Consider the following 11,599-nt stretch of genomic DNA (forward strand, 5'->3'; position numbering starts at 1 on the left):
AGGTGACAGTTGCAGAGCAACTAGCGTGTGGGACGTACCCCTTTGTGAAAACTATTCCTTTGGCAGCGGGGATTTTGTCCTTCGGAGCCAAAATTGTGTTTACGGAGGAGGAAAGCGTAAGCTCTTGGGGAGGTGAAAATGGACATGCGGTGCATAATCTATGAGAGCTGGGTTCAAGTTTTGCATCTGCCACGAAATCACTGTGTGATCCTGGAGAGAACAATCAGACTTAGCATTATAACAGAGAACCAGTGTGGCACAATGGTTAGAGCGTTGGACTATAACCTGGGAAATCAGGGTTTGAATCCCCACTATGCCATGAAGCTCACCTTGGACCAGTCACCATCTCTTAGCCTAACCTACCTCACAGGGTCGTTGTGAGGCTGAAATGGGTAGGAGAAAAACCATGTGCACTACCTTGAGCTCCTTGGAAGATAAAGTTGGTCTATAAAGGTAATAAATGTGCACATAACAAATAAGACAACAGAGTTCAGAGCACCCTCCATATAAATTACTGCAATCCTTAGAGCCACCATGTGAGATAGTTATTGCCTCTATGTTGCAGATTAAAGACTGAAAACATGACTTCTCTAAGGCCACCATATGGAGGCACCTAGGGATGGCCACCTCATGAGAAGAGAAGACTCCCTGGAAAAGACCCTGATGTTGGGAAAGATGGAGGGCACAAGGAGAAGGGGACAACAGAGGACAAGATGGTTGGACAGTGTTCTCAAAGCTACCAGCATGAGTTTGACCAAACTCCAGGAGGCAGTGGAAGACAGGAGTGCCTGGCGTGCTCTGGTCCAGGGGGTCACGAAGAGTCGGACACGACTAAACGACTAAACAACAACAACAACAACAGGGGTGGTGACAGGGATGTGAAAGGGAGTGGCAGAGTTGTCCCCATCTCACACAATGGTAATTAAAGGAATACAGTGACACTAGAAATTGGTGAAACTGTCGATTTTGGCTTCTTGGTTTTACTTCCCGCCCAGTCCTATGTTCATTTTCAACACTGGTTTCTAATTCCTTCTCCGCCGAAAAAAATCCTCATGAAAATTCCTCAGTATTTTAGTGAAAATTTCACCTGATGTTCACATGTTGACTGGCTGGCTCAGTTGGCTAGAGCATGGGGCTGATAACACCAAGGTTGCAGGAGAGTTGCATATTCTGCATTACACGGGGTTGGACTGGATGATCCTCAGGGTCCCTTCCAATATACACCTATTTGCAAAACTATTTCCCTTAACATAATGATTTCTGTAGATTATTTTCACTAGCATATGCATTTTCGTGCACACGTTGTCCTCAGCATGTTTTTCTTTCTTTTTCGTACATGTTACTTGGCTGGGGAACTATATTGCAAAATTTGGATAGTAGTGCAATTTTCAAGGGTAGTTATGTTTCGACTCTTGTATTGTCTAGTTATCTCCGGCTTGGACTACTGCCATGCAATCTACGTGAGGCTACCTTTGAAGGTGGCCCAGAAACTACAACTAATCCAGAATGTGGCAGCTAGACTGGTGACTGGGAGTGGCCGCTGAGACCATGTAACACTGGTCTTGAAAGACCTACATTGGCTTCCAGTACGTTCCCGAGCACAATTCAAAGTGTTGGTGCTGACCTTTAAAGCCCTAAACGGCCTCGGTCTAGTATCCCTGAAGGAGCATCTCCACCCCCATTGTTCAGCCCAGACACTGATGTCCAGCGCCAAGAGCCTTCTGGCGGTTTAGTTATAGTTTTAGTTTTTATAGGTTTAGTTATAGGTCTGGATAGGCACCCTATGATTTGTAATTGACCGATACCATTTATGAAACCACACGCTTGTTAAACTGCAATAAATAAACAGAAGTTTATGTTCCAATTTAACTCTGACTGGACTCAGTATTGTACCAGGTAGGGCCAGGGTGGTGGCAGTGAGAAATAAAATGGTGGCACAGGGATCAATAGATGGTGAAACGTCCGGGGACCCTGTGTGATTGCCACACCGCCCCCCTTTTTTCCTGAAGCTTCCCAGGAAGAGGAGAACAGTATAGATTTAGAACAGTGGTTTGCAGAAGGTCACAGTTTAGAGGCTGTAGAGGGGAGAAGCTGGGGAATATTGCAACAGCAGGAAGAAGACACACTGGGGGAGAGACAGCTGACGGACTCAGTTTATTTGGAAAGCATTACTGACACACACCCCTCCCAGGACCAGGTGTGCATTGAGAGTAGTAGAACAAATAGTATCAGACTAGGACCTGGGAGACCACGGCAGTGGCATTGCGTGGGTTGCCAGAGCTCGGGGCAGCACAGAGGGGGTGGGAGGAAAATGGACAGAGTATGCATGCACATTCAACACCCAACTGCATCTGTGTCACCCAGGAGATTGCAGTCACAGAGACAGGAAAAGAAGAGTTGTTGTGTTGTCTGGAGCGGTCACTTCCTGGTTCACATGGAAGCACCGTTTTCAACGGAGCTCAGCGATGGAAGCACACGGCTGTATTGCGGCAGTACTGGGTGTTGAAATTTTGCGCCCCCTAACAATTTTGCACCGGGGGCAACTGCCCAATGCTACACCACTGGACCAGAGTTCAAGTTCTCACTCACTGGGTGACCTTGGGCCAGTCACTGCATCCCTCAGAGTCTCACCTACCTCACAGGGCTGTTGTGGAGCTGATAGGATGAGGGGCAGAACCATGTAAACCACCTTAAGCCCCTTGGAGGAGAAGGTGTGTGTGTGTGGGGGGGTGTTGAATGCAATAAATAAAATAAATCATTTTTAATTGCTCCCGTTGCCCTGTTTTCAGTTTTTCTGAGCCAGCTTCCATCTGCCTGCCCCACTTCTCTTTCCACACTCTCTGCAACCCGTCTATTTTCCTCCAGCTTTTCTCTGTCAATCTGCCATCTGCCTTTCTCTTCCCTTCCTGGTACTTCCGGCTGCTCCATCCATCTCCATTTCTGTCTCCCTCACCTTCCTTTTATTAGAAGCGCTGGAGGAACAGTTGCCATGGTATCAGCCAGATATTCCCCAGGAAACCCAAAAGGAAAGCCCTCTTCCATTTGCTGTCTCTCCCCCTTTGAGAGACAAAAGCAGCATGCGAGAGAAAGGGGTTGGAATGGCGCCAAAACTGGTAGAGGAAGGAGGATGGGCAAAAGTGAAAGAATTGAGGATTCCTAAATTATCCTTAACAGGTGGTCATCGGACCTCTGTTTAAAAACCTCCAATGAAGGAGAACCCACAACCTCTTGAGGGAGTCCACTGTTGAAGAGCTCTTTCTGTCAGAAAGGTCTTCCTAATATATAGTTGGAATCTCCTTTCTTGTAATATGAATCCATTGGTTCTGGGCTTACAGTCAGGGGCAGCAGAAAACAAGCCTGCTCCTTCTGTCATGTGACATAGCCGCTTCCGCCCTGCAGAGGAGGTGGTGTTGTGGGCGTCACGATCCCTCCGCGCGATTGAGGGAATCCCCAGCCGCGTCACCCCCTGGCCAGCCAATCGGCTGGCTCTGGGGCGTGGCCTGCCCTATTTAACGCAGGCGTGGCCGGGGATCTCCCTCTTTCACCGCCTCCAGCTGTTCCTGTTTCCCACCCTCCTTCCCTATAAGGTTTTCGTTCCTTGACCTTGCTATGGACCTTGGTTGGTCACCGTTGAGGGGCCTGGTAGGAATTTTTTCCACTTGGCAGATTGGCACCAGCCACTTGGTTTTTGCCTACCTCATAGCAAATCGTCACAACTTTCTTGGTATTGGCGGTTAGGCATTGGTATTGTTCTGTAGTTGGAAGAGGGGAGGAAGTGCTATCACCGGCCCCACATATTGAAGGGTAGTTGGATAAAGGATTCCAGGGGGCGTGGCCCTGTCCAAAGCCTATGGAGGTGAGGGCCTAAGGCACGCCCCCTATCGGTGACCCCGGGGGAGTTGATGTGCATTAGCAGGACTCCCCCTATTGGTGGTTAACCCTTCCCAGACTTCAAGAAGACGGACTGGAGTCAGTATAGTTGGTTAGGACCAATGCCTAAGCCAATACCGCTCATCACCTGTAACCAATAAAGTTGTGGCCTTATTTAGCCCATTAACTTGAAATAATTGTGTCACGTGTCTTTATTTCAACTGGAGGGAGACGGGAACTCGCCACGCAACCCTTTCAATGCTGGAAGATGGCCATCATATCACCTCTCCATCTTCTTTCTGAGATTGTCCTCAAGAAGAGATAGCAAATCTTAGTTGAGTTGGGACACAGGCAGTGGAGTCATCAATTTAAATGCTCTTTCAACTGTGAATGGATTTGACTGCTCTTAGGGAAGTCACTCACTATGAACCTCCGTTTTCCCTGCCTGTGCAATGGGTGCAACATTAGCCAGCACCACACAGTTAAGGGAAGCAGAGGCTCAGCTCTATGTTTTAGGGTTTGCGCCCATTTCAGGATTTGAAGGCTCTCATTTGGATCAATTTATTTCCAGTCCAGTTTTCCTTTCACACCTGTTCTTACACCAGTCTCTGAAACCTGTTTTATTTTGAAATCTGCATTAGGAGTCACAGATATATATGTGGTTCAAAGCACCACTCAACCATGAAGCCCACTGGGTGACCTTTAATGAGTCACTTACTCTCAGTTCAACCTACTTCACAGGGTTGCTGTGAGTATAAAATGTGATTAAGGATAACCTTGAGCTCCATGGAGGAGTTTTCTATGTGCAATTAACAAATATGTACATTGATGCAAAAGACTGAATCAGCTCATGTCATACTGGAATTCACAAACACTGGATTCCTGAAGCTCCCTGGTCTCAGACAAGAGTCCACAGTTGACTTGCTGGTAAAGAACATAAGGTTTTCTTTTCTTGGAGGTTTCTGAGCATAATAATAATAATAATAATTTATTATTTGTACCCCCCCATCTGGCTGGGTTTCCCCAGCCACTCTGGGCGGCTTCCAACAAAGATTAAAAAGACATAAAAATGTCACACATTAAAAACTTCCCTGAACAGGGCTGCCTTCAAATGCCTTCTAAATGTCAGGTAGTTTTTTATCTCTTTGACATCTGGTGGGAGGGCATTCCATAGGGCGGGTGCCACCGCCGAGAAGGCCCTCTGCCTAGTTCCCTGTAGCTTTGCTTCTCACAATGAGGGAACTGCCAGAAGGCCCTCAGCGCTGGACATCAGCGTCCAGGCAGAACGATGGGGGGTGGAGATGCTCCTTCAGAGGCTGTTTAGGGCTTTAAAGATCAGCACCAACACTTTGAATTGTGCTTGGAAACATACTGGGAGCCAATGTAGGTCTTTCAGGACCAGTGTTATGTGGTCTCAGCGGTCGCTCCCAGTCACCAGTCTAGCTGCCGCATTCTGGATCAGCTGTAGTTTCTGGGTCACCTTCAAAGGTAGCCCCACCGTAGAGTGCATTTCAGTAATGCAAGTGGGAGATAACTAGAGCATGCACCACTCTGGCAAGGCAGTCCGTGGGCAGGAAGGGTCTCATCCTGCTTACCAGGTGGAGCTGATAAACAGCTGTCCTGCATAGTCATCTGCCATGGATGCTTTAACTGAGATTCCTGCATTGAAGGGGATTAGACTGGATGACCTTTGGGATCCCTCTACAATTCTACGATTCTAAGCGCCTGCTGTATCAAGCCAATGGCCCATCTAGTCCAACATCCTGTTCTCACTGTGAACAACCAGATGCCCCAAATCAGGATTCAAGAACAAGAGACCTCTCTCCCTCCTGTGGTTTCTAACAACTTGTATTCAGAAGTATTGCTGCCTCCAAAGTGATCTGTCCAGCAACCACTGAGGTGCACATCTGGAATAAATCCCTATGGCATTTTAAAACTGGGTGAATTGATCCATTTCACTAGGTGTGTTCACCTGATCTATTTTGCTGCCCCTTTAAGGAGTCTCAATTCTGTAACACAAAGGGGTTTAGCTGAGTCAGCTAACGTTCCTGGGACTCTTGAGAGTCCCATGCACTGCAAGATCAAACCAATCCGTTCTTAAGGAAATCAGCCCTGAGTGCTCACTGGAAGGACAGATCCTGAAGCTGAGGCTCCAAGACTTTGGCCACCTCATGAGAAGAGAAGTCTCCCTGGAAAAGACCCTGATGTTGGGAAAGATGGAGGGCACAAGGAGAAGGGGATGACAGAGGACGAGATGGTGGGACAGTGTTCTCAAAGCCACCAGCATGAGTTTGGCCAAACTGCGGGAGGCAGTGGAAGACAGGAGTGCCTGGCGTGCTCTGGTCCATGGGGTCACCAAGAGTCGGACACAACTAAACGACTAAACAACAACAAAAGTAATGGCAGAAATGCAGAATTCATAACTGAGCTCCTAAGCTGTGTTGGGTGTTCTTCCTCCCACAAAATTAGCAGCACGTGGAGATAGAATGGGACCGTTCACACCCGGCCTGGTCCTAGGGTGTTTATGAGACATTAGGAGCATATCTGCAGCAGAGGGGAAGCATGCTGAATACATGAAAGATTCCCACATAAGCTAGAAATCTGTCCACTCAGGGTTCCAGATTATAGGGGCCCGTGCGCTGCTCTGGTTAGTCAGAAGCAGCTTTGTCATGCTGGCCACATGACCCGGAAGCTGTCTGCGGACAAATAGTATCCGATCAGAAGGCTGCCGGTTCGAATCCCCGTGACGGGGTGAGCTCCTGTTGCTCGGTCCCTGCTCCTGCCAACCTAGCAGTTTGAAAGCACATCAAAGTGCAAGTAGATAAATAGGTACCACTCTGCCGGGAAGGTAAATGGCATTTCTGTGCGCTGCTCTGGTTTTGTCAGAAGTGGCTTAGTCATGCTGGCCACATGACCCAGAAGCTGTACGCCAGCTCCCTCGGCCAATAAAGCGAGCTGAGCTCCGCAACCCCAGAGTCAGCCATGACTGGACCTAATGGTCAGGGGTCCCTTTACCTTTATACACCTTTGACTGGGTTTCCTTCTGCAGATTTGGGTTTGTAGCCGGTGTGGGATGTGATGTCTCTCCCTGTCTTCTCTCCCTCCGATGTTAATTCATCACTCTCTTCACATGCGAACTGCGTATTCGGGGAAGGACTTTAACTCGGTTGAAGAGCACCTGCTTGGCATTCAGAATGTTCCAGGTTCAATTCCCGGCATAGGAACCCACCTCTGACCCACCACATAGTCCACCTCCTTATCAAAAGCCCCAGGGAATAGAAATCACATTTTCAGAGACAAAACAAAAACACACAGAGAGGGACCTGGAATTCAGTTAAACTCTACAGAATAATCCTTCACTCCAACACCCCTTCTCCAAATCAGATGTTGCGTGCCTAAGAGTCTATCGCAAAGGGCACAACCTGTATCAAAAATTCGCAAAGCAGAAATTGCCGGGGTTCAGTTCCCTAGGAAACCTAGGCCACCTGTCACCCCACAACCAGACCACCCTAGATAAAAGAGACTCTGTGTTCCACCAGGGACACTTGAAAGACCCAATGCAAATTCAGCTGTGTGGTTATTTTTGATCGACTGATTCCATCCAGAACAGAGGCTAAGCAAATCGTGCATTTTGGGGAGTGGGAAGGAGGGAGGGGGTGTCCTGGTAAGTACTCACCAAGTTACATAACCCTCCAACCTTGCTTAGTAAGTTCCAGGGAGCAGCCCCCCAATCCTAAAAATGTATCATCACCACCCTGTCATCCCAGCCCGGCATCTGAATGATGGGCTGGAGTTCCGGAGTATAAGCACACACACACTCTGCCTCAATCTCCTTTTCCAGAAAGGGAATCTCTTTATCTCCTGGTTATATAAACCCCCGGTGTCCTTTTATGGTTCGGCTTCCTGCTTCATCAACGAGTGTGAGCTTCATCTGCGTCTGTGGGCTGCACCGTGTGATTAAGCAACTGATTCAAGCTTAGTAACTGGAAAGCTTTGAGATGGGCGGACTTAATTGGCTGGAAACCCTGGAAGGGTAGGACTCCCCCCCCCAGTTTTAACCTGCAGCATATTGACAGCTCTCCCCCCTTCCAACCCCCCCCCAATATATGGTTACGATTGCATAACAGAAAACGGCTAGAGGCAAAATTCCCACTTTTATTAAAATTCCCAATTTTATTTGGAAAATAAAACCGTGTCCTTTTCCACTTTGCTCAGCCATTGACCCCTTAGCCTCTAATAATGAGGGGTTGCACAGGTGCGGGTGAGTGTGTCATGTGTGGGGGCAGGTGGGTGAGCAACTCACAGCTGGCCAGTGGAGGGTGGGTGACACAGGGAGCTTTTAAGCCATCTCCCTCATGCCACGGGGTCTTTCGGGGTCTGAGGACCTTTGCAAAAAGGGCCTTTATGTATAAAGGGTTGGGAGATGAATAAGACCTTTTCTTTTGGGGGAGAGTGGAGAGGGGGAGAAAGGGGGAGCTGAAAGGGGTGATGAGAAAAAGGTAGGAATTACTCATCCATCCATCCAACTGTCTCCAGAACCTTTAAAGTGCTTCTCGCCTCAAGTCTGGGGGTGTGTGGAAGGGGGTGGGAGAAGCTAAAGGGAGCCGGGGAGGGCGAGGGAGAGAGATGCTTGCCAGGAGCTGTGTTTTCCACTGAATCTTTCTCCTCCAATCAGCGGCAAGATGCCGATGAGCACAGAGGCTTGGCTACACCCACATAGGGAGGTGTGTGGTGTATAAGTATAGGGATCCGTCTGAGCTAGTGGCACATCACAGAGAGAAAGCAAATAGCTCTCTGTTTTCCAGCTAAGCAGAGGAGAGAGAGAGAGATTCAGACACTTGTTAGCGTGAAGTTCTAGGAAGACTCGAAAGCAAGGAAGCAGCAGCAGGAACGACACAGACAACAGCGGAGAGCATTGCCACTTGCTGGGGAAGTTCTCGACAGCTCAGCTCGGGGATTAAGGACTCCTGGGAGACAGAGGAAGGACCAGACACTGAAAAGAACTTTTTTTTGTCCTGGACTTTGGCTGTAGCACAAGGGCAGTTGGACGGCAAGACTTCCCAGGGTGATTTTCTTGATTTGGTTGTGTTTGTAATTTGCAGGGGGAACGGGTAGTCCAATTCTGGACTGAGTGGTTGCGACTTTTGGAGAGAGTCTGTCAAAGGGGCGAAAGCTTAGCCCACAGCTAGGAAACATGCAGTTGGACAACATCAACCAGGTGAACCTCCACTCTTTCCAGGGCCACCGCGGCGTGGCCAATAACAACAAGCCCAATGTGATCCTCCAGATAGGGAAGTGCAGGGCAGAGATGCTAGACCACGTCAGGAGGACCCACCGGCACCTCCTGACTGAGGTGTCAAAGCAGGTGGAGCGGGAGCTGAAAGGCCTACAGAAGTCGGTGGGAAAACTTGAGAACAACCTTGAGGACCATGTCCCCTCAGCTGCTGAGAACCAGAGGTGGAAGAAGTCCATCAAGGCCTGCCTGTCTAGATGCCAGGAGACCATTGCTCACTTGGAGAGGTGGGTCAAGAGAGAGATGAATGTCTGGAAGGAAGTGTTCTTCCGCCTGGAGAAGTGGGCTGACCGGCTCGAGTCTGGTGGGGCGAAGTACTGCCATGGAGACAACCACAGGCAGACTGTCTCGGTAGGGGTGGGAGGCCCAGAGATCAGGCCCAGTGAAGGGGAGATTTATGATTATGCCCTAGACATGAGCCAGATGTATGCCCTGACACCTCCTCCTACTGGGGATGTCCCTATCGTGCCTCAGTCCCATGATTCCTACCAGTGGGTCTCTGTCTCAGAAGATACTCCACCTTCCCCAGTGGAGACCCAGATTTTTGAGGACCCCAGGGAGTTCCTGACTCACTTGGAGGACTATCTGAAGCAGGTGGGTGGCACTGAGGAGTACTGGCTCTCTCAGATTGAGAACCACATGAACGGGCCGGCCAAAAAGTGGTGGGAGTACAAGCAGGACTCCGTCAAGAACTGGCTGGAGTTCAAGAAGGAGTTCCTTCAGTATAGCGAGGGCACCCTGACCAGGGATGCCATTAAGAGAGAGCTGGATCTCCCTCAGAAGGATGGAGAACCTCTAGATCAGTTCCTTTGGCGCAAAAGGGACCTGTACCAGACTCTCTACGTTGATGCTGAGGAGGAGGAGGTCATCCAGTATGTGGTAGGGACCCTCCAGCCCAAACTCAAACGCTTCCTCAGCCACCCTTACCCCAAAACTTTAGAACAGCTGATTCAGAGGGGCAAGGAAGTTGAGGTCAACTTTGACAACTCTGAGGAGCCCAGTCCCCAGAGGACCCCTGAGTTGAGGGACTCATTGGAAAGCCTCCCTCCCTCCACCACTGCCAGCCCAATTGCTAGTGACGGAACTCAACCCGAGGTTTCTGTCCCGACCACAGTGATATGAGCAGAGTAGTGTGAAACAGGTATGACAAAGAAGGGGGTTGGTGGATTATTTAGGAAGGTTGTTTCCTTTCATCTGAGAACTTCAGCCATGGTGGGTCTGAAGATACACTCAGCCTAATGGCCGGTAGGAGGAAAATCTAATTTTCTTCAAGATCAACCATGCTGAGAGGGTGGCTAGCCTGAATCACTCAAGATGGTTCAAGCTGGATAATGGATGGCTCTTTTGAGGATTTCTTTTTAAAAAGCCATTGCAAGGACTGGACTATGTCAGAAAGACAAACCAGCCTCTTCGTCGTGTCAGAGGCAGCCACACCTCCTGGGGCACAGCTTCCCAAGGAATTTCATCGGGCGTGACAGAAGGATTTCCTTCTCGCTCACATCAGTCCTTTCCTTCAAGGTGCTTTTCCTTCCAGACATTCTCCTCCCCGCTTGTGGGAACCATCAGTGGACTTTCACTAACTCTCTTGAAAGCTATTGGTTTCCCCTCTTTCTCCTGCTTCTTCCAACTTTTCAGCTGAGCTCCAAACAGATAGGGGAAGGGAACTTTTAGCAAGTTGGGGGAGGTCCTAAAGGACTTCAGCAGGAGTTTCAGCCATCAAATTAACCCATCCCCTGCTCTCACCCAACTCTCATGTTTCCATCTCCAAGTGGACCTCTGGATTCTCTTTGGCTTTGACTTGGGCATTCAGGTCTTTCAGCTCCAGAAGGATCATCAGCCACACATTCAAGAGTGGCGATGAGCCTGATGATTTGCTCCTCTACATTCTAGATTTTGGGAAGATAGGGCTTTGCGAGGGTGGGGCGCCTACTTCTCACATTAAGATTCTAAAAAGAAAGAACAAAAAGCACAGGGGTTAGTTGTATACAAACACAACTTGAATTAAGAAGTCATGCCACCTTAATCTCTGCACCAAGAAGATAGAGATGGCACATCCATTGAACACCTTTGAGAATTTTTCTAAATAATGAAAGTTAAACGGCTTTCCCCAATGAAGCAAAAGACAGGCAACTTTGAGAAACTTTGGTAGTTGGAGAGAGGGAAAAAATGAAACATGAAGCATGAAGTCTCTGCTACAGAAAGTCTGTGCCCTCTACAGTCGTAGAACTGAAGGAAGGAACCAGCTGTAGCCTTTTAGAATGGCTTGCTAGTTCATATGACTAGAAGAAGGCAGAACTCGCACGGAGACCTGCTCCATTGATGCAAGAGAAGCAGTGAAGAGCAAGATATCACCCCAACCGTTCTGAGAGCCTTCAGGGTGCGACTTCTTCCCACAGGCTACAGGTAAGATACAAATCTCCCCTGCTCATTGACTTT

At 48.8% G+C, this 11,599-nt stretch overlaps 1 protein-coding gene across 1 annotated transcript; it reads left to right on the plus strand.

Moving 5' to 3' along the window:
- The first annotated feature begins 8,497 nt into the window (after positions 1–8,497).
- Positions 8,498–11,247, plus strand: ARC (activity regulated cytoskeleton associated protein). The gene has a single exon (XM_083749293.1). It carries the CDS (start codon positions 9,065–9,067, stop codon positions 10,283–10,285), a length of 1,221 nt encoding a protein of 406 aa, XP_083605419.1. The 5' UTR covers positions 8,498–9,064; the 3' UTR covers positions 10,286–11,247.
- The last annotated feature ends 352 nt before the right edge of the window (positions 11,248–11,599 follow it).

Source organism: Podarcis gaigeae (assembly GCF_964106915.1).
Source record: "Podarcis gaigeae genome assembly, chromosome: 7".
In the NCBI taxonomy this organism is placed as follows: Eukaryota; Metazoa; Chordata; class Lepidosauria; order Squamata; family Lacertidae; genus Podarcis; species Podarcis gaigeae.

What these genes read in the sequence shown, in the direction of transcription:
- ARC (XM_083749293.1), top strand. Translation starts at nt 9,065, where the DNA reads ATGCAGTTGGACAACATCAACCAGGTGAACCTCCACTCTTTCCAGGGC.